Consider the following 24,661-nt stretch of genomic DNA (forward strand, 5'->3'; position numbering starts at 1 on the left):
ATAAAAATAAGTATATAATCAGAATTTAAACATATCACTGAAATATATGAAAATATACATGCAAAAAATCTTTGTTTGCTGTGTATTTAAAACTTGACATACTAATGGAGTTTTTAAATACTAAAAAAGTGAAAAGTTAAGGAATTATTTATTGAAATGGTTCATGAAAATAGCCTTCCTAGAAAATATTATTGTTCAGAACTAAAAGAGCAAAGGAAAATTAGAGGGTGTTCATAGGATTGAATGTTGTTGTTAGCATAAGTGTTTGGTAGGTCTAACAAATGTGGTATAACAAATGAAAAGGTTAGCAGTATAGTTAGAAATTATATGGAGATAGATAATATCCATTGGTAGATATCAAAAACAAAATTCAATTGATGAACATGGGAAAAAAAGTTTAGGCAAGGTTTCAAAATTATGCAGACATACACCATCGTCTGTGGATTTCCTGGGATTGGTGTGCACAGAAACAGTTGATTAGAAAACAAAAGCTGCAAAGCCTGGAGTTGAGGACAGAAAGAGATAGATATCCCCCCCACATACACAAACACACACATACATACCCATACACATATAAAACACATACACAAAAACACACACAAAAACTCGCACACATATAAACACACACACATATAGTTCATTAAGCTTTATGCGGCCTCCTAAGAGGAAATAATTTGACATGATATTCTTTGCTAGTTTCAAAGGTGATCAGAGAACCAATTTGAAGGAATGTGTTAATCTGTAGTGGTCTTCATTGGAACATATCTACTTTGCTCCCATAATAAAACAGCATTTGTTCTCCTTATTGCAATGGCATAATAATTTTTCATCTACAACAACAGCACTGCAAATTTAAACTGCAGTTGAATACTTTTAAATTGTTTGCCTTGATTAATATTTCAGATTTGCCCCCACTATAAACTAGCAATTAGGATGACTGCAGAGAAGCCAAAAGGTAATTAATATTTTATATTTTCCTTACATGCCCAGATACTTATGGATTCCTTAATCATATTTTCCTTGAATACAGCTAATAGATTATTTTATTTTATAGTGTTAAATCACCAGCTACCAAACATTATTTCCTCTATAAAATATTTCTTAAACTCAGATCTTCTTTGCCATCATTCCTTTTATATCATTAGCTCCAGACTATCATCACTTCTTTCTTCTTATACCTTAAGTTTAAAATTAGCATAAAAAGTAACATGTTTCTTATATCATTTTTATGCATACTTTGTTTCGGCTGTTTCTCCCTGCCACTGCCCCTCCCCCTGCCTCTCTCCCTGCCCCTTTCTCTCCTTGAATGCTCCATCCCACCCAATGCCTCTATGTATTTTCATGTCACTTGTACTTTTATTCTCTACAGTGTACTTTTCTATGTCTCATCTCCCTCAAGGTGTCTTTCTACGTTTCTGGACTATATCCATGTTGCCCCATTAATATACATATGTAAAAATTTGAACCTAGGCAACACATTGGTGAGAGCTGTTTTTCTGAGTCTGGGCTACCTCTCTTAATACATTTCACATCCACCCATTTTCTGACAAACTTCATCTTTCTTTATGGCTGAACACTTGCATAGTAAGTATGCACCACCTTTTCATTGTTTAGCCTTCTGATTATGAACTTCTAGGAACTTTTTTTCTCTTTTGAAGAGTAGCAATACACATCGTTATGCAAATATCTCTGTAGGATGGAGAGTCTTTTGGGCATATGCTCAAAAGTGGTAATCATATGGTAATTCTATTTTTAATTTTCTGAGAAATATCAAGACTGATTTTCATTGTAGCTGTACTGACTTACATTCCTCTGGCAGTAAAAGCATCTTTTCCTCAGTAAGTGCTGTTGTTTCTTTTCATTCTTTTGTTGTTGTTGTTGCCGTTATTCTCCCTCTCTCTCTTTTTTAATAAATGATGGTTATTCTGATTGGGTTGCGTTAGAATTTCTAGGTAGATTTAATCTGTATTTCCTTGATGAGTAAGGGTGTTGAACACTTTAAAAAATACTTATGGGCCATTTGTGGTCTTTTCTGAGAACTGTCTGTCCAGTTCATTGGCTCAATAATGACAATCTTGAATCTTACCTAATGTGCTCAATGGACATCTTAATGATACCCCCAATTTCTTCCCATCTGTTACTCCATATATCTGATAAATGAGCTTTAAATCTCAAAACAAGCTATGTAACTTCCATAATTAAAATCTCTGTGCCTTGCTGACATCATGGGGAAAATTAAGGAACTAATTCTTTGGCTCTCCTGGCCTGTTCTACACAGCACATGCTGAATAGTAATTGGAGAACCGCATTTTGGCAGGAACATTGGAATATCCATTTGAAGTGAGGGACCTGCAGCCTTTGGTCATCTACTAAAGACACATCTTCGCTGTGTCCACTATCTACCTAATCACAGTCAACTGACAGTGATATCCCACTATGAACCAATGGCTGTGTATATTCAATGGAAAATGATTGTATTTCAGCTTTGTCTTCTATAATTCAATTTCTTTTTATTCATTTTTACAGGTAGGGTTTTAATTATACTGAGAAGATCGAAAGTATTCATTAATCACATTAAACTTTCACATCAAATGAATAGACAAAAGAGTGGTACTTAAGGTAATAAACAGGCTGCCGGACTAACTGGGGGCCGGTATGTGACATTGCTTTTCCATAGATGGTGTGTCTTCAGTAGCTTTTCTTATTGGTTTAAATATTTAGATAACTTTGTATATGTTACAACCATTTAATGGAGTTTCTGGATCAATATTGTTAAACTTGTAATGCAGCTTAGACAAATCATGTCTTTAAAATTTTTCATCTTGAACTTGCTTGCCATATACTTCAGTTGCTCATGTAATCATATCTTAAGGTTAGCAAAAGAGGTAGATTTTTTTATATGAAAGAATCTATAATATTTTTCTTCGTTTTCTGTCTATTTAATGAGATTTGTCATCATTATGTTTGAACTCACATGAACATCATAACACCATAAAGGACGTGTTAATGCAGGTGAGTTGAGGATATTTGTGCCAGAGTGGCTATAGAAACAACATGGAACTGTCCTTTCTTGTTAGGTTTTTTGCTACCTACTATATTATAATGTGATCACAAAATATTTTACAATCTATCACTAATGATTTTTCAATACACTGTTGTAGCTTTGCCCTACAGAATACTCCATGTCAACAGAACTAACGACCCACTTTCTTGTCTAACCTTACAAAAATAAAAGCCAAGTGCATCGTCCAAGTAAAACCTTTGTGAAGCTAAGAACACCAGTTTGTGAGAATAATGGTGCATATACTTCTTTGACCCCCACTGTTGTGAAATTTCTTGAATAATTTCGTTGGCTTTTAATTTATAAATAAAAAAATTATTTTTATTGGATCTCCACATCCCAAGAAACTGCCAGATGGCGAGGGTCTGAGTAGTTCTATATACTTCACGTTTGTTTGACCTGGGTGGACACAAACAATGAATATGAAGAAAATATTTTAATATATAAGTAAAGGTTAGATGATTAGCACTAAGTTAAATCGCTGTGCAAACAAAGTGACATAAAATTAATATCTCGTTTTTTTTTTTTTTTTCTCTTCCCACAGTATCACAGTCTTGATAGTCTACAGTGCTACTGCTTCACTGACTTCTTGCTTGACAGGCTTCTTTCCAGAAGTAATATCCTATTATCAGATATGACTTGCCCTTTCTAGCACTCAGTGCCTTTTCTGTAAAACAAATTGTAAGTTCCATATACAAAAAACACTACCATCACCACCACAACCACCATCACCACCACCAACAAAACATAAAACAACCTCATAAGGAAGAGTTCCTGAATTTGGAATTATTTCTCTCTAAAATAATAGATTGCTACTTTTATAAAGGGGGTAATCTTATAAACTCTAGGTTTTATTTCTTTACTAATTCTTGCAGTGCAAATGGCATGAAAGTGTTGTGTTTAGGTGGAAACAAAATTGATAGATGCTTGCAGAGGAGTTTATTGTTTGCTAAAATATGTTGACATTAAGCAGATAAACATAAAGTTAATCATGCAGCTAAAATATCACAAATTCTATAAAGGAAATCTACACGGTATATGACAGGCTTGGGGGAGCTGAGAATATTTTATCCAAAACATGTGGTTTTGTATAAAATTTGAGGTATGAATTATTATGGAAGATAAAGAATGGAAAGGTTTCACAAACATCTAAAATGAGGGAAAGCATACATAGGCTCCTGTGTGGAAGACACACCAGTTGATATGGATGGATGCCTACTCAAGTGGAATCGTGCCTATATTCTTACTTACAAAAGACATTATGTTTGTGGCCAGTTCTGAGTTGTTAGTACAGATATTTGCTCCTTAAGCATATATTCCCTTGAATGTCATTATTATATTGTTGACTATTTTTGCAAAATGTGATAAGAACATCAACTACTTATCAATGTTTGATGATCTTTCTTCAGTCAATACCTTGAAACACCCATGTTGATTTCAGAGTAGTAAAAACGCCTGGAAAATGATCCCTAGATGAGAACCTGGTCCTCAATACAGTGAAAGACCTCAGATGATGAAAATGGGTCCAAGTAGTGATGAAAAAATACAAAATTCTGAGAAGACACCAAAATTATATCTTAGGATTTAAAATCACTTCCAATTAGGATAAAAATGCATCTTCCTGTTAGGTAAATGAAACGATCACAATAAACAAAAGGTGTCCTCAGTGTTCAGAGAATGACTGAGAGCAAATGTCCCTAACATTTGATTGGCCTAGGCCCATGTATTAACTGGGGCTGCATCTTGTAATTAGTTTATCTGGATCATTCAATGGGAAGTGAGGGGGAAAGAATAAACAGAGCTATAAATATTTGGAGAATGAAATGGTCACATCATGTCAGAAAATCAGAGAGCTGGTGAGCCAGGCTGAGTTTCTTCAGCTCCATGTCCTACCAGCAATGAAAAGAGACTGAATTTAGATTGATGGATTTTAAATCAGGACCAAGCTTGAGTCAGTCAGGTTGGACCTGCCTGAAAGCTGCAGTGACAGAGATAAATCGGGTCAAAAAATAGTGATGGGGGAGTCATGGAAACAAATAGTATTTAATTGTGGGGAAACAATAAAGCATGCACATAAAATTCAGGTATCTGGACAAGCACATAAGACTGAACTTTGCCTCTAGAGGAGAACGCCTAGGAGAATACCGTGCTAGAAAAGTATCTGCATTTCTGTGTATGTGCGTGTGTGTGTGTGTGTACATGTGATAATATGCTTGTACATGAAAGGCAGAGGATAAACTTGGGTTGCTCCTCCTTAGGCACCATACATCCTGATGTTTGAACAAGGATACTCATCTGCCTGAGCCTCCTCAATTAGCCGAGGCAGGTGGCCCATGAACTCAAGGGTCTTCCTATCTCAATTTACCTGCTCTAGAATTACAAGAGTTCCACAATGCCTGGCTTTTTTATTTGTTCCTGGGAATTGAACTCAGGTCCTCATGACTGCACAGCAAACATTACCAACTCTCCCATCTTCTCAGGCCCCAAGCCATCTCCCTTTAATATAACAAGTAGCACATTCGGAGCAGAAGGAAAAGAACCAGGAAGAATGCCAATAGACAGCTCTAAGTAGACATTTGGTTTAAGAACAGAACTCATGAAATTGAGAAGAAAAAAATCATTGGGGATAGTTGAGGAACTGGAGAAGAGGGTACGAGAGGTGTCAGTGACCAAAACACGTAATATGCATGAATGAAATGCACAAACCATGAAAGTAAATAAATGGAAGATTCACAGAAAGAATGCCAACTGAGGCTCCAATACTGGTAGACTTTGAATGTCTTCAACAACAGGACATCAATACAGAGCTTTATCAAAACACAGTTGCAGCTATAAGCAAAACTCATACTTAATTCACACTTGATGAAGTGTAGAGAAGCCGATGAAACCGTGTGTGTCATGTCCCATAGTGTTTTTCTTGTAAGACATCATAGGGAAATATTTCTTTGGATTCTTACAGTTCACCAAAAATGTGTTCATAAATCAACTCATTTGTTAACCTCCTGGCATACATGCATCTCAAACTGACGTTTCCTTTTTTGAATTCATTGTTAGGAAGCACACAGTTAAATCTCTGAGCTGTTTTTGGCAATTAATCATTAATCAATGGCATGGCTGGTTTGCTTTCATATTGCACATTATCTCCATGCTGTTATTTTCTCCTTTATGGTGTCTTTGCTTTGTTTTACCTTGCTCTAATTTAGTTCATAGTGCAACATTTTTCATTTTTAGAAGTCAGGGAGGAAAGGGGTTATAAACAAAATATATTGACAAAATTAGGTAGAAAATACAAAGGAAAGAAATATGTTATTTTTGTATATTATATATTGAGTCAGCTTATGCTGACTTTTTAAAGGAAATCAAGTAAAGGAAAAAAAACACAAAGTAGAAAAACAAAGACCTCCTAACTACCTCTTCTTTAAATGCCAGAAACAATTGGTAGCGTTTTGCTTCTACAGAGATTGCAGAGAGGAAGAGAGAGAAGGAGAGGGAGAAGAAAAGGGAGAGAGAGAGAGAGAAAGAAAGAGACATGTAAATATAAATGTTCACAAATGCAGAATATTAACATGAGTCATATTCTGTGTTCTAGTCTCCAAATTGTTTTCATCCTCATAACGACACATGCAGTTTATCACTACATTTTAATGCAGACGATCTTTCTTGATTTGCTTTAATGTAGCAGTCTTTCGTTGCAGGTATAACATCATTGTCCATAATTGTCCATTGAGAGATTATTGGGTAATTTTCTGATATTTGCTAGTATGTGCAGTGTTGTGATATAGCACTTCTTTGCTTATGCATTTAATTATATTCTAAGCCAAATTTCCATGCTTAGAATTATTTTGGCAAGGCATTTGTACAAAACATTGATACATGTTGTTTGATTACTCATCAACATTTTCCTAATTTATACCCTACACTAAAACTCTTTTAAAAAAAGATGGGTACTTATCTATACCTCTAGCTCCTTTGAATTTTTCATCTTTCTATCACTTAAAATATGATAAGTGAAAAAATTACATAACATGTATTTTCAATTTTACTCCGTAGTTAGCCTGATGAAAAAATTAAATACATATTTATTATTAATATTTCTTTTAAAATTATCTTTTTATGTCCTTTGTCTATTTTCTTTTGCTTTTCATAATTTTATTATTGATTTTACACATTTTACTACTTTTTTAAGTATTAGTTTTGTACCACGAGGTAAAACATTTATTTCAATAAGCCAATGAACACCATACATTAACTTACCATACATACACTGAGTTGGGATGCTACCCTAACCAGCCCCTCCAATTTTATATATTCATGAGTCTCATTCTTGACTTCTTTACATTCCACAAATACATAGTCTATTCATGAGTTAATACCATACCACCTGAAGTACTAGCCCATATGATGTGTTCCAAAATCACATTGGTGACAAAAAAGCTTCTTTTTCAAAATGTTTACTACTCTTATAAATATTTAAATCAAACTTCAAGTGAAATAATTCCCTAAATATTTATTGAGACTATGTTGGTCTTAAAACCTCTAAAGCCGTTACTGCTTGCAGTATTATACACTTCAAAAAATTTACCATTTCATGCTGCTTCACTTCAGCTACCCTAATGAGACTCATCACCCAAATACATATGATGCTCTCACAGTTGTTCCCTTAGAGGATTTAGTCAATGGCTTAGTTAATGTTAAAGCACAGTATCTTAACTTTCCTGTATCCAGGACACGAATTGAGAACATGATGAAAAAATCTTTGAACTCTGTCATATCCCAGTGGATTCTCTGAGCCCCCAGATGCAGAAGTGAGGATGGACTCCATAGGCATTTGTCTAAATTAAAGGGGAGGGATTACTTCAGGGTTATTTTATTCTGATGTAACATTCTCACAAGGTAGATGAGAAGTGCTATCTCTCCTCATAATCACTGTAATTCCCCTCAGCCCTCATATCTTAAAGCAAATTATAGGCTGCTTCTCATCAGATAGCAACGGGTACCAGCAGATACGTCAGTATTATGAGGATATCATCAGCCGAGGGCTTTTAAAACTCATGTCTAAATCCTGTATTTGGAAATGGATATGCATCTATTTTTCGAAGAGACAATATTCCTTTTATAACCTCCAAAATGAGCAAAATATCACTGGCTCTGTGTGCTTCATAGATATTATTAAGGAAATCAAATATACCTTGTCTGAGAGAGCTCAAACCAAAAAGGCTAGGTCTCATTGTTATTTCCACATTAAAATCTTATCATTCATTGAGTACCCATATAAGTCATACTTTATGCAAAGTTCTTAAATGCCCAAAGGAAGAAGCAATATCACTAATTATTAAATTACAGTGGGTAACTACCGAAATATAATGTACAAAAGAATATCACTCCCTCTTTTATCTCCAAAGTCTCCAAAGGTGGCAAATATGAAATCAAATGGATGTTCTTTTTTGTTATAATTTCTCAGCTTTTGGAATCATAATATAGTTAGATAATTTCCCTTTCCTCTCTTCAACCCTTCCCTTGCAACCCCCTTTCTCACTTTCAAATTCAAATACACACACACACACATTCACACACATATATGTATATTCCTAAATATATAAATACAACCTTCTCAGTGTATATGTATATGTTTTCAGGGCTGAGCATTTGCTGTAGGATAACCAGTTGGTGTGCCCTTCCCTAAGGAAGACTATTTCTCTCACTCACGCCTAGTATCTCTTAGTGGTCCAAAGAGATATTATTTAATTCTTTAAAAGAGATGAGAATGAGGTGCTACAGGCCATAGGAAAGGAACTAGAAAGAAGAACTTTTTTTCCCCAGAAAAAAACGGGGATGGCATTAATCACACCAAGAATCTATCTTTGACAAGAATTTGAGTGTTTGATAGGTTTGGTGGATGTGGGGATTAATAGTAAGATTTTCCCAAAGTAAGATAGACAAGGTTAACATTCCAAAGATGCAGACTAAGAGATTTAGATCTTATCTCAAAGGCTAACAGAAGTTACTCTAAGATTTCAAACAAGGAGACAATGTGATTGACATATGGTACGGGAAATAAATGGAGAATAGTGGAGGTGAGAATTGCCGGTCATGCCAGGCTACTGCAAATGCCTGAATGTTGTAAATGTTTCACCGAGGGAAATACCAAAGGGAAGGCATGGTACTTCAGAGGTCAAGTTGGAAGATCTCAGTGGTCTCTGAGATCCAGCATTATGGGAGAAAAAGGGTCCAAGAAAAACCAGTGACTTAGGACAATGGGATAAATGGTGACACCCTACATTGAGATAGATCAATAACTGCACATGATTACACAGGATCAGAGAAAACCTAGAGTATCAGGAGAGCTCTCACATATCTGACATGGCAGAGGACACTCCTGGCAAACATGTGTATGGAGTCACACAAACTTCATCAATGAGTTTTTTAAAAATATAATGCAAAATGCCATCTCTTTGGGAAAAATTAGTATTCCTATTTTTAAATGCAGAAAATGTTCCTTGAAATAAAAATAACGATGGCATTTTTTGAAATATAATACAGTACTACTTGCTATAATCCCTTAGCAATATTGCTGATATGAGCTAAAACGATAGCATTTAAGTTATAGATATGCAGATTATATATTTTTAAATGTGAATTTCGGTAATAGGCTGTGAGATGGACTTGGTTTTTGAAAATGTTAGATTTGAAAGATTTGAATAATTTAAAAAGAATTAGTATTTTCAGATAATTAATTCATGCATTGTTTAAGGATATTTCTCCAGATACCTCTTTAAACACACATTAAATTAATGACCAACCTATCAGTCTGTGTGGGGCGTGGGGCGTGGGGTGTGGGGTGGGTTGAAGTGTAAGAATGTCTTCACAAAGGAAAGTGAAAAGAGTATTTTCTGAAGTCACCTTTCACCAATATCTGAATACTGCAGTTCCAAGGGCATGATAGGGTAAATCCACGGTAATTTTACATTTTTAGTTTAAGGCGATTGCTTAGAAGATGAGGACATTGGTTAATAAAAAGAGGCCCACAAAGCCAGACATAGTGATATATGTCTGTAATCCCAGAAGGCGGTGGGGGGTGAGGGAGAGAGGTCAGAAATTCAAGCCAGTTTCAGATACTTAGTGAGTTAAAAGCCAACCCTGACTGCCTGGTGTCCTAATGAAACAAAACAGAGCAAAACAGATGACCACAGTGTATAAATGTGAATTAATTGTCAAGAGATATGGAAGGTGGAAATTGCACTCTGCTTCTGCCAATAAACTGAATGGGCAATTCTACAGGAGTGATGGGTGGTATTCAGGCAGGTTAGTTCTTCCCCTTGTTTGCGGACAATGCTCCTTTTCCCCCAATACTGTCATGGAGTGAGCAACTGAAGTCAACTTGAAAAGGTAAGACTGCACAAGCATTCCATTTTGGAAGACAAGTTCCTATGTGTCTTTCTTTCCACATACTTCTTTTAAAAATCTATCCCCACCACCAATTTCTGCCTCCTCTTGTCCACCAATTCCTTGAGAGATGGAAGGGTTCAAATGTCCAGAGCCAAATTATATGATGATAGACTCCCAATGTGTTTCTAACACATTAACGTCTCGGAACATGCTGTCAGAAAAGGTATTTTAAAAAGCTAAGAAGACAGTCTATCAGTGGAAAAACACAAGGAGAAAATATTTAAATCTATTTTCTTTTTAGAAGTCTACTACTATATTGAAAACACAAAGAAATAGAAAAACATGTCCTTTTCTTATATTGTTAATATTTAGTGCCTTTAATTAAATTTTAAATGTTATAAACCTTATACAAGCTATAAAACATTGAAAGAATAAAAATATAAAAAGGTTTTTTTTTATAAAACCCCAAACTTGAATTTATTGAAACACACAGTGTAAATAACAACTCTTTTTTGTTGTTCTTGTTTTCTTGAGATTATAATTTTTTTACTAAAGTGTTTTTAATATAATCTTTTCTCATTTTACACAGCTACCCCCATTCCCACTCCTTCTCTTGCTCTCATCCCACCCTTCCCCTACCCACCCTTCATCCACTCCTCAGAAAGGGTGAGGCTTCCCATGGGAAGTCAACAATGTCTAACACTTCACTTCCAGACAAGACCAAGCCCCCTTCCCATCCATATCTAGGCTGAACAAGGTATTCCTTCAAAGAGAATTTGCCCCCCAAAGCCAGTTCAACCACTAAGGATAAATCCTGGCCCCATTGCCAATGTCCCCGCAGACTGTTTGGTAATGTGAAACTCAAGATTTGTACCACAAACTTAGGTTATCTTTACACACCTCATTGAAGAAAAATGCTGCACTGAAAGTCTTTGATGGAATCAATTTTTAAGAAAATGGAGAATAGCTCTTTTAATCCACGAGAGTCGATTCTTTATTAATATTTTTATTTATGGGGCTATAGTTCTAGCTAACCAGGGCCTTGAATATGCTATGACAGTGCCCAGCCAATAAACCACATCCATCTTGACGTTGATCTTAAGAGTACTGTAATATTACAGTGTAAAATTTCCTTTCCTATATTAGAAGTCCATGCATTTAAAAAGCTAATGTTATGTCAAGGTTACACCACACTTAGATTTATATTTATTGCAATGAGACACTTCAGCTGTTTTTCTCTAACTTTTCTAACTCAAATATCACTTTCATGAAATTTACATCTCTGTTATCTTAATGCTTTTATAGAATCAAAAATCACCTATGATGTTTGAATATCCCATCCTTATTCTTTGATAAGAATTTCCAGCTATTGTAAAGTTTGAAATATACTTTACTAATAAAAAACATTTTGTTATATAAAGAAAAGTAAAAGAAAAGAGCTCTTATCAGTTAAGCTAAACAGCTACAGTAATTTGAAGAGTTATTATTGGAAATAATAAATTTGATATATATAACTTAAAGAATATTTTAATATTTGTTGGTATTTTATTTAGTTCTCTTGAAGAACTATTTTATTATCTTTGGAAATTTCATTCTTCCAGATTCATCCTACATTGATATTAATAAACAAATTTACCTTGCTAGATACATCTTAATACAAAATGCATTAGATACAGTCACATTTTCCATGAGATCAAAGTAATGGACCATCATTGTCTGAGAGCTATATCCTTACTGTTGATATCAATGTTTTCATTAAAAAAATAGATGCCTCTTCCCCATTGCCTCACATATTATAATTGATGCTCAGAATTGCAGCCAAGATAATAACATCTGGCCATGCTGCTGTACCTGCTAGAAATAGCTTTCCAGAGGCATAACTTTCTTAATAATCCATAAGTAATCGTTTTCCCCAGCATTCATAAGGAGGTTTTTTTTTTCATACATTAATTTTCACAGACAATTTAAACCCTTATTCAGATCATGGTGTGTGTGTGTGTGTGTGTGTGTGTGTGTGTATGTGTGTGTGTACAAACATAACTTGTACCCTTTTTGGTACCATAGAAGATAATTGAAAGTAGTCACAGATTTTTTTATTATTCTTAAGGTTTCTAGGCATGAATTCATGTATTGCTGTTTATTATTATATATATTATACAAAGTCAACTAATTCAAAGTTTATCTTGTGATAACTGATACCAGCTTAATTGGACAGGACAAGTTGAGAATAAAGATTAAAAGCCCATATTGATTCCAGAAGCTTATGCTGTCATATTTAGGATGATCTAGATATCTCCTTTTTTTATTTGGCTTATACTCTATAGTATAGGTTGATACAAATTTCATGAATGGTTTCACATATTCTTGATACTGTCAACTTAAGCCAAAAATCACACACATTTATTTCAGAAAGGCCTTAGTTGACCTGCCTTTCAGTCTCAATTTTGGTCCTTCTATTCTGTGTGATGTTGAAGAAATTACTTACATCCTCTGGGGCTCAGTGTTCTTGTCTATAAAATGGAGATAATATGGTTCAACTTAACCTTGTTGGAAGAGCCAACTAAGGAAATTGACATGAAAGTTCCCTAATTATTTTAAATCATTTAAACCATTCTAAAGAATAATAATATATCTATTCCCTTTTCGAAGTATATTAATTTACAAATGAATTTTATTCAAGGAAAGATTACATTCAGTGTGTGAACATGTGGGAAATACGCAGCAAGTGCTATAAAGAATTTAAAGTCATAAATCCCTAAATAGTATAGCATTAATATATCAGATGAGCCACAATTGAGACAACATGTAAATGTTACACATCTTAGTTTTTCTCTGAACCATTCAATTAAGTAATTTCAGATAGAACAATTAATCAATGTGTAGAGCATAACAAAAAATAAACTCAAACCAATGATGCAATGCTTCCATACCAATTAGCTTATTGTGCTCAGTTCCATCCTCCCAAAATAAATCTATTTTATTAAAAATGTAGTCAATTAAGATATTCCACAAATGCAATCAACCCACATATTAAGTTAGAATGCTTATTTTTTTAATATTTTTAAGGACTCATAACCAAATTTTTCTATGAATAGGTAAAATGTGCAGAATAATTTCCTTGTCCCTATTCTGATATTCTGGGCCTCTATGGTCTGATGCTCAGCCACTGGGGAGGATGACCTCCTCTTTACACAAAGAGTGAGACTACATGTGTGATGTAGCAATATGCACCACAAACAATGAAACTTGTGTATTGATTTATTAATGTCTGCAATTAGCATCAGTCATCAAACTTCCCAATGGTCTGAACTGAGATTAGCTGCAGTTCTCTGTTTTCACATTTAACAGACACAGTGTCATCAACAGGGAAAGCAAGGAAGCCAGGAAGGAAAAGAGCAAAGTGATACATTCCAGCTGAAAGAATGGCCATGCGTGAAGGTTAGAATACTGATTGGCTAGATGCTCTTCCTTCGTAGGGAATACAGCACATGAGGAAACATATTTACACATGCACATCCTCACGTAAACATACAGTTGAAACCATTATTATTTTCTGATTAATGCCACCTCTTGTCAGTAAGAGCTAGACAAATGATCTCAGCCCCAGGTTTTCCTGTTTACACAGCCAGCTTGGATGCACAATTACCCATTGTCCAGGATGGGGGCTGGCTAGAAAAGCAGCAGTGCCTGCCCCTATCTGAGGCTAGATGACTGACCCGCTATGCCAAAGAGCATGGGAAGGATCAGCTACTCCTAAAACCCTTGTGTTACTTTGTGTGCATGTATGTAAAATACCCCCCCCCAGTGTGTGTGTGTGTGTTTGTGTGTGTATGGGGAGGGACCCATGTCTTTACCACCAAATGGGGCCAAAATCCACCTCCACACTTGAATTAAGAATGAGGTGATTGCTCAGCCACTGTAATTGTCCTTTACAGTACTCTTTTCCGTGGCATCTATTAAAACTCCAAGCTGACATGTGGCTTCCCTGCCCTGTCACCCGGAGCACTTTATGCTAAGGGGAAATCACTGTAATCAAATCTCCATGTCTTGCTCGCTGCTAAAACGAGGTGCCTTCTTAGCAGGGTGGTTCAGGGACCACCACTACCACCCCACTCCGAGTGTATACAAGCACACACACACCGACGCAGTCTGACTCCCACAGCATCCTCACTTCCATCCCTCCTCCTTCCCTCTCGTAAGGATTGCTGAACATTTTGCTCCAAACTCTCCAAGTCACCCACGTGTTTGTTCTCCCCTTTGCTGTTCAATTTACTTCTGAACTTGACAAGAGTTGTTCGCAAGCCCTGTGCTGCAATTCCTGCGACCAACTGGTCTCCTCCACACCCTGTGCCCTCTCGGGTTAGATCTGCCTGGTTGAGCCCTCTTTTCGGAGTGCGTTGGACAGATTTATGGATGGTTTCCAGGCTTGGACTGCAGCCTCCCCCACCCCCAGCTTTCGCGCCTTCACCCTCCCTCCACTAGATACAAACTGAATTAGGTTTAATCTCACTGCTGGGGTGGGATGGAAACGAGTGGGGAGAGGGAGGCGCATGGCACAAATAAACCAGTGAAACACCACACACACACACGCGCACACACACACCAGTTAACAATTATGCTGTACTTTCGGGTCTATTTCACACCTGAACTGTATCTTCCAGGGCAAGAACAGACACGCCCCTGCTCGCCCTCCCTGAGTGTCTTGTATTTGACCCTGGATTCCAAGATTGGTGTTGAGCAACTAACAGGGAGAATTGGAGAAGGGGGAGGTGACCCTTTGCCAGAGTGGGGGAGGGGGCGCTCTCGACTCACCGTCTGAGTCCCTGGAATGATGAGGGCCAGGACATCCTGGATTTCTTCAGGCCGGGCCGGTGACCTGTCTCCACCGCGTAGGAGGTGCGGTCCATGGCGCGGCAGTACAGGTAGCGCTCGGTGTCCGAGTAGCCGCGGTGCCGGACGCGGCTAGCTCCGCTCGAGGCGTAGCGACCACGGGTAGCTCCGGGCGGCGGCGGGGGTGGCGGCAGTGGGGGCGGTGGCGGTGGCTGCAGCTGGGGTTGGGGCGAGGGTGGTGGCGGCGGGGGCAGGTGGTGATGGGGGTGCAAGAGGCGGAACTGGGGCTGCCGGAGCGGGTACTGGTGGTGCTGCTCGTGCCTCCAGAGATGCTTAGGGGCTTTGAGTGCAGCCCCGCCGGTGCCGTCGCTGCCCTCGCCGCTGCCCACCCGGGCAGGCACGCTGCTGCCCTCTGCCTCCATCCTGGCCGGCTCTGTGCACCGCTGCCCCGCCGGGTCCACCGTGCTAGCCCGAGCGCCTTCGGGCTACTGCTGCCGCCGCTTCCTGAGACAGAGGCTGGGCTCAGCTTCCGACTTGTAGCGGCCAGAAGCTCCAGGCCACCGAGAGGGGGCTCTGCTAGCGGGTGCGATTACGGAATGGCTCAGGGATCCTTGCTGGGTGGACAAGGCAGAGAAGCGCGGTGGTTGCTCCTAAGTAACCAAGACTCGGATGCACGGTTTCTCTGATGGTCGGTTTCTTCTTCCTCCCCCTCTTCTCTTCCTTTCTCAGGGCACCGCCGAGGAGATTAGGAATTGTTGGCAGCTAGAAGCTGTCTCGCAGCAGTAGCCTGCTCTTGAGTCCGGGCATCTGAAACTGGATCTCAGAGCTGCTGAAAAGTTGGACAGCTCCCGACTGGCCAGCTGGTGCTCTGACTTTCTCCAAAACCACTCCAGCCAGTCAGGAGTCAGGCCAGCTCTCTAGATCCTTCCCCTCCCTGTGCCCGCGCCTCCCTCCCTTCCTGCTCCCCGCTGCCCCGAGGTTTGCTCCTAGCTGCTTGACTAGGTCCTCTCCTCTCACAGAAATGCATTTGATGATTCCTGGCTGGTTCTCAGAGCTTGTTGAAAATGAGCCGCAGGAAGCGGGCTTCCAAAGAAAAGGGATGCAACCTGTCAAAGTTGCAAGGAATACTCTGTGTGTGTGTGTGTGTGTGTGTGTGTGTGTGTGTGTGTTTGTGGCAAAAATTTGAATCTTCATAGAGATCTAATATTTAAGATCAATTTAGTCTGTCTCTGAGACACAAAATTAAATATTCTGTGAATCGTTCCTACAGCAGAAAGAATGTTCACACTATTTCCTTCTGGAGATGTTCCAGCTAGTGTTTTGGTCTTGGAGAGGAGAGCTAGCTGAAAATAAAGATGAACGGTCTTTTGCTTAGAGAGCTACAGCTGAGCTCTCTGGCCACGCTTAAGCTTGAGGTGTCTTTTCCATTACATATGTCTGGTTATCTTCAGCAGTTGCTACCTTTGGAGCCTGGCAGCATTTGCTTTTTTTTGCCACATTTGACGGAACACAGCTCTATTACCAAAGTATTTTAAAACACACCGTGCCATCATTCCACAGAAATAGTCACACTTGATGCTACAGTCTGGATTCAACTTTAATCTCCTAGAATTAATGTTTTCCTGCAGGATCAAATATTTTTAAAACATTAAGATATTTCAGAGCACTATGAGGACATTTCATGCACTTCTTTGATACTGTCACAGTACTTAAGGATCATATAATGCCATCTCCTGACGATTAATTCTATGATTTGTCACTGTGGAAATCAACACAGTACACCATCCGCTATTTGTCAGATATTTTGAACTCACAAGAAGTCATTGGCAGCTTAATCATTCTGTTTTCTGCAGAATGTCATAACATGAATGAATATGTACAAGAGTACTTAAAATCAGGAACCCTCAGAGCGATGAAAATCCAATCATCTCTACACAGTGAACATTCAGTATAGATGCCAGGAGGAAAGTAGCAATAGTGAAAATGAATGCTCTTTGCTTGTCAGAACAGTCCATGAAATATACAAGCTTCTTCTTCTGTAAAAATACACAAACATCTTCTTCTGGAACTGGCAACAGTTTAATACTGTACCCAAGACCCCAGAGCAGATGAGATGGCATGTCCCGATAGGACATGTCCCTTGCCTGCAGCCTGCTAGCCTGGGTATTCTGCTCGCACAGGGGTCATGTACAAAACCTGAGAAAGGAGGCAAAGGTCTCTGACGCGTCCTTTCCTCTACGGAGGACTGAAACTGGACATGACTAAAACACCCTCCCCTGGAAGGCACAAGTGTGACAGTGACGGAAACATTTTCTATCTCCTAGAGGGGATTGAACCAATATCTTCTCAAATGTGAGAAGAAAGAAAATATTAAAGTATTCTGAAGCATAATCTGATTTGTATTCCCTTGTAATTCTTAGCCCTCTTAACATCTGGAACTATTTCAAAGAAATATGTGAAATCCAACTTTCGTCTGAAGCACTTCCCACCTGTTTTCAACCTCAAACTGTAGCGCTATAACTCAACCGAAAACTCCTAACTTCTCAGAAATGCAAATAGTCAAGGAATTTATGATCCTTTAAACAGAACAGTCAAGCCTGGTCCACTTCTCATCATCCATTTGCTACTTCCTGGTGACTCAGGAATATTTTCTTTTATTTATACTTGCCATTATGTTTTAAAAACTTTACATTGTTCACAATGGAATTACAAGTTAGGAGCTCTTTTAAATTCACAGAGACCCTTTGACATGCTGCCTACTTTTGGAATTTTCAAGTTTCCCTAATTGCTAAAGATTATTGACTTTAAAGGGATGTTGAATAGAACAGAGATTGCGGGCAGGCTCCTGACTCACCTGTTCCTACTAATGTGGCCTTATCTGGATCATCTGCCTGCCTCCTGGGTACAGCATCGTACTCTCACTAACTCACAGAATCTTGTGATTATTTCTAATGAAAATATACTCGCAACAATGATTTTTAATAAGATGCGTAATACAAGCTGGCAATTTTAATGGTTTTTGACAGATATGGAAGCATTCTGTCATTTTCATAATATCATAAGTATTATTTTCATCAGTAGTTACCATCTTGACCTGTGCCTAGGGAACACCAGCTGTGAGGGTTTTAAAGGCTGGGTGTTGGTTTTTAGAACAGTCTTTACTAACTTTGTCTTGTCACAATAAGCTGGATAACTAATTCAGAATATATAGCCACAGATTCCTTGAAGCAGGACAAGGGGCTTTATGCTTTTGCTAAGTTTGCAAGGAATATGTGATTGAGAATCAAGTTTGTGAAGCAATACTCTTGCTTGACAAATCAATATCTTAATGGGGAGGGCTCAATATTCTTTCAAAAAATACTCTTCAGAGAGCTGTGATTTATTGGTAACTACACATTCACCCAAATTCATCATTGTACAATTATAAAGACATACTAGGTGCTACTGGTTAACCAATCACAAGTCTCAAACACTTGCAATCAAAAGCATCTTAATTCACAGCTGTCACAGAAAAATTGATTTTATTGATTACTCTGGTTGCTTCCATGTTAGAGAAAATCATAACTGTTCAAAGTCTAGAATCCCCTCTCTTCCATTTAAAACCGCTATCCACTAATATGGAGAGTCCCCAACTGGTTGAAACATGAAGAATTTAAGAAGCTCAGATGACTCACTGGTTTTCTCTGATATTTTTGTCAGGTAAGTTACTTGTCCTCTCTCAATTGTTCATAGATCTTAGAATTTTACAGGACGCTGCCTGGGACAATCTTTGTGAATTGGTTAACATGGAGCATTCTTGAATATTATCATTATTTACCACAACCTACATCTGTATGAAAATAGACACTCAGGTAAATAAATAGTTCCCTTTTCCTGAACAAACTGAACTAAGTGGTGGGCTGATGTCATGGCCATGAATTTGATAGAGATTATATATTACCCCTCTAGTGCCAACACATTTCAAGTCTTACCTAATGACAATCAATCACTCAATGTGTTACTATTAGCAAGGGAGAACATTCTGGTCAATAATTCTGAGGAGAAGATGTCAATTCACAGCTAACAGAAAGCCAGCACCTGTTCTTTTAGCCCATAGTTCAGAATTAAAGAGTATGTCACAACATTTAAGGGCCAATGTCTATCTTGGTGAAAAGAGAAAGACTTAAACAAGACTATTACTTTGCATATGTCCTACACCGCTGTGTTATTGCATTTGTTAAAAGGCATCAGTTTGGTGTCAATTCATTTGAAGTTAGAAATTTCTTGCATTGGAGGTTTTGTTACACAAGGCCAAACTGTTGTCTACTTAGAAATATTCAAAAATTTCACAAATAGCCTCAGAGTTCATCCAGTTTCTTGCTATTGAGTGGAATCAGGCATCAGACCGAGATATAGAAAGGGTTTTTAAGATTATGCAATATCTAGACATATATTAGAATAAATAATATTAAAATTTCTATTACATTTAATTCAATTAATGTTGAGCTAAAACCTTTGCCTTAAGTATATTTTTTTTGCTTATCATGGCATTAAATTCTTGCCAGTGTAGCAATATCAAACTGGTTGGTGGCTCAGTATCACTAGAAACCAGTATTTTAACACCATCATGACACTTGTTGCCAAAGAAAATATTGTATAAGTGCCAATTCCCATGATTACTTTAGTGCTCAATTATTGAAGACACACAAAGAGATAATGTTCTCAGGAGTTTTGTATCTTATAGGGGAATAATAAACCTCCATATTTAACTTATGGGAGATACACACACACACACACACACACACATCTGCTACAGATAATAAGAGGAATACAGTAGTCAGCTTCTGTTGCTGTAACAAAAGACCTGAGAATATAACGTTAGAAAGGAAGAATTTACTTTATCTCTTAGTTTCAATACTTTTGATTCATGGTGGCTTCGTTTTGCTGTTGCTGAGTTTGTGGCCAGGTAGACCCTCATAGGAACTATATGGCAGATCAGAGCTACCTACTTCAGGGCATCTGAAAAGCAGAGATTGAAGCAATGGAACAGGGATAAGGAATACCTTTCAAACAGACTTCTCCAATGGCTTGTTTCCTTGAATCAGGACTGATATTCTAGTTTTGATAATAGCTCAGTGATGCTTTCAAGTTAGGAATCCTTCAATGGCTTAATCACTTGATTAGGGCAGATTCTTCATGGTCGAATACCCTCCCCCACCAAAAACCCCTCATATCTCAATGTTGCTTTTGTGACCAAGCTTTCAACTCTAAACCACAAGGAAGAATATTTTATTATTAAGGCATTGTGAGTCTTCACAAAGAGTAAATGGCTTCTAAATTAAGCTGAAACTACAAGCATTTGTTGAAATGAAATTAGACTGTTCTCATGGTGTATAAGCTCATATGTGATTGTATTGTATACCATATATAGCGACTGACATAAGCAAATACATAATAGAAATAAGGGTTCCTTGGATATCCCGAAAATGGAAGAAATTACATACATCTGTGAGGAATTCAGATGGACAAGTTTGCAGATACCAAGTGACGAATCACTTCATTGTGTCTCTTCAAGGCAATGTGATAACTGTGCTACATTGTCAAAAGGAGTCCCTATGGGCGAACTGGGTTGAAGGTCTGTAGTTACAATGTGAATTGGCTGACTGTAGAGGTAAATCAAGGACATTAGAATAGGAAGAAAAACAACGTTGTATTGTCCCTGAGAAGATGTTGGAAGGGGAGAGGATGTTAAGAAAGAGGTGAAATGAATAGGCCCAAACTGCACAGAAGCCAGCATTTCCTTTGTGACACCAGATAAAGATAAAGGTTAGAAGTAAGTACATTACATTCACTGAACATTTAAATTTTGGCACTCTACCAAATACTTTCAGACACTATTTTGCTCAAATCTAACAATATTATTTTCTTTACATTTTTAATGTTTGGATGTCAGCATGTCTTTCAGCAGAGATGAAAAGAACTAAGTAGTCTACATGGATATTTGGTGTAGCCAGTATGACCCTGACTCTACATGAAAAAGACCTGTTCATTCAAATTGAATGCTTGCTCACTCATTGGGATGTTTGTTGAATGCTTAATACGTGCCAAACATACTCTAGGGATGTAGAAGACAGATAAGTAGAGAAAATTTCTACCTTTTCATTTTTCCACTGGGAGCAGGTAAAACTTGTATGCAAATATGTCAGATGATTTAAGAAACTGGAGCCTGATGTTTGGGTGTGTTATTTTCTATAAGCTGGCCAAGGGGAAGGGCTATTATGGTAGGGAATCTTCAACAGTAGGAACCTGATGTTAGGAGTAAGTCAACCTTACAGGCTGTGGTCAAGCAAGTGCAAAGAAACTGTTAAGCTTGTTATGAATAGAAAATAGTCAAGTCACAGATGATCTAGATGAAGTGAGGTGGAGGCTGTTTAGAAATTAGAATACATCAAAGGAGGTCCATTTGGATCATGATGAAGACTATGGATTTGGTAATCATATTTCTATACACATTGTTACATTTTTTATTGATTTTTTTATTGAGCTCTGCATTTTTCTCTGCTTCCCTTCCTGCCTCTCCCCTCCCCTTCAACCCTCTCCCAAGGTCCCCATGCCCCCAATTTACTCAGGATACCTTGTCTTTTTCTACTTCCCATGTAGATTAGATCTATATATGTCTCTCTTAGTGTCCTCGTTGTTGTTTAAGTTCTCTGGGATTGTGATTTGTATATGTTTAAAAACCACTTATGACTGAGTACTTCTGATAATTGTCTTTCTGTGTCTGGGCAACCTCACTCAAAATGATGTTTTCTAGCTCCAGCCATTTGCCTGCAAAATGCAAGATGTCGTTATTTTTTCACATTGTTAGATTTTAAAGTAAGAATTATAATACTCAAAAGGTCTAGAAAGTATTACACTACAGTCATTAGAAAAAAATCTTACATTCTATATAACAAGGGGGAAAAAGATATCTGGGCAATATATATTTACCATAAGTGGAGAGAATCGTCTGTTGCCCTGCGAAAGGATTTTGCTTTGCTGAGGAAACTCATATAAAGGCTTCCGTATAAGGCGGCGAGGCACACGTATTTGAAGTTGTATATAATTTTCTTGCTCAAATGACTCCAGGATGATGGACAGGTATACAGCTGGCATACTCTTAAAATGCGAAGATGTTTTCACATCCCTCAGAAGATGTCACAGGAGATTTAAAGTGTTTCGTGACACTTGAAGGGTAATTACTCAGGGGCTAAATGTCCATCTGTCAAGCGTTCCTAACCGCTGACTTCTTGAGAAGGATGCTTAACTTCTGGTGCTCAACAATTAAACACGTGAAGAGAATCGCTATACATTGAATTGTCATTCTTGGTCTCAACGGTGTATAAAGAGATGATCTGAAAGAAGTTGCTGCTACGAAGCCAAGACCAACCACAAGGGCCGAAGAGGTAGATACTTAGTCATTTTAACCAGATGGGAAAATATATACTTCAAATAATCTTTCTAAATTGCAAAAGCCTCTATGAAAAAGGAGTCCTTGCTGCAATTACTGTTTCAGAATTGAAGTGTTGCAGCTGTAACTACAGTTTACATAGGCGGGAACTTCAGGTCAAAGTGTGGTTTTGTATTTGATGTCAGATGACTTGTAGTGTCACATGAGACCTTGCCAAGCTGTACTCATACCCAGTGTTCTTTCAAGGATGAAAAAGAGGGATAAATTAAACATAGACCTTTGAAAAGCAAAATGGCCATGGATGAGTTAATCAGTGCTAACAGTGGATGGGCGGTGTAGTGTTTCAGCTAATATTGCTATGCTCTAAATCTATATGAAACCACTCATCCCACTGATAGTATTAACAGTGTATTATGATATCCACATACTGGAGAGTGTATTTTCTACATGGTGCACGAACAAACATCGAGAGACTGGTAGTCTAAACTGCATTAATGTTTTGAACTTGCATTCACAAAATTGATCAAGAAAGTGAGAAACCAGGACATGATATTACACATTGCATGTAGTTTGCAAAGGACTATTCCAAAATGAATATTCCTATAAATCCTTGAAAACTGAAAAACAATAAAATGCTTTTGGATATTATGCAGAAGTGGAGAGAAACTGGTGATTAAGAGGAAGAAAACTGATCTAATTAGTAATCACACAGGGAGCAGAGGCCATAGTAACTGGGGATTTTTATTTCCATACTTCAGAAAAAGAGCTAGAAAATACCAGATTTAGTAAAAGATATATAACACTGGGGATTCTTATGCATCAGTAGTAGCAAACACATTGCTATTATCTTCAAAATATAAGCATTCACATCCAAGTTGATTCACAATTCTACTCCATGGCTCATGGCATAGAAAATGTCTTACATGCAAGCTCATCTATGGAGATAAATGCCACCAGTGCTGTGACAAAACATGGGAAACAAACTAATGTTGAAGCAACAAAATTATTAACACATAATTTAATTCCAGGACTTCAGAAGCAAAGATGGCAGATCTTTGTGAGTTTAAGGCCAGTCTAATCCACATAGTGAGTGACCGAACAACCAGGACTACATATGAATATCCTATATTACAAAGAAGAAGGGGGAGGAGGAGGAAGAAGAGGAGGAGAACAATAATAACAACAACAACATAGTAGAGGTAGTTAGTAGTAGTAAGAAAAACCCAATGCTGTCTTTTGGTGTAATATTTCATTTCTTAAACTAAAATAGAGGGTTCATAGCTGTGAAGCAAGATTGAAGTTCAGTATTACAAAGATATTTCCAGACAAAGTAGACATGACAATTGTATGGATCATACTCAAATAACAATGTTTTAGAGCATACATGTGTTTGTGACTTTTATAAAAGTATTTAAGAATGGAAAGGTTGGTTATTCAGTTCACTAAACCTCAAATGGCTACTAAAGATTAGGAGAGGAAGAGGAGGTATAGCAAAGAAGAAAGAAGCTTGCAGGTAGAGACAATGAACAACATTGCAGCTCTTGAATTATGGGCTTCGCATCTGTACCTTTCGGATTCATTTGCTTAATAAATATTAATAATATTACTAGATATTGCTTAATAAAAATAGCAGTGACCACCAGAATCCCCAAGAGGCAGAAATCTTCCATCATCTCTGACATTATCATAGAACAGACAAAAGTGAGAGCAGTAGGAAGAAGTAGCATGCTTGGTGAAGTTTTATACTCCATCTCTAGGAGAGAAAGCTGCAGGCCATTTATACACACTCCATTTTTGTCGCTTTGCCAAATTAAACCACTGGGCAAATTTTCCAGACTGTGGTAGCATAAAAAATTGTGAGAAATCCAAGTAGAACTCCAAGACAAAAATAATTGTGCTGTTTAAAATAGAATCTGTCCGAATTAGAGGTATGGCTCAGCAGTCAGAAGCACTGG

General features: G+C 37.7%; 1 protein-coding gene across 1 annotated transcript in view; it reads right to left on the reverse strand.

Moving 5' to 3' along the window:
* Pde4d (phosphodiesterase 4D) overlaps positions 1–16,068 on the reverse strand; it is an 821,324-nt gene extending 805,256 nt beyond the window's left edge. Inside the window, exon 1 of the mRNA XM_057790013.1 lies at positions 15,260–16,068. Within this exon, the coding sequence (XP_057645996.1) occupies positions 15,260–15,699 (440 nt within the window). The 5' untranslated portion in view covers positions 15,700–16,068. The remainder of the gene's footprint in view (positions 1–15,259) is intronic.
* Positions 16,069–24,661: the final 8,593 nt, after the last annotated feature.

This window comes from Chionomys nivalis, chromosome 15, assembly GCF_950005125.1.
Source record: "Chionomys nivalis chromosome 15, mChiNiv1.1, whole genome shotgun sequence".
Taxonomy (NCBI): Eukaryota; Metazoa; Chordata; class Mammalia; order Rodentia; family Cricetidae; genus Chionomys; species Chionomys nivalis.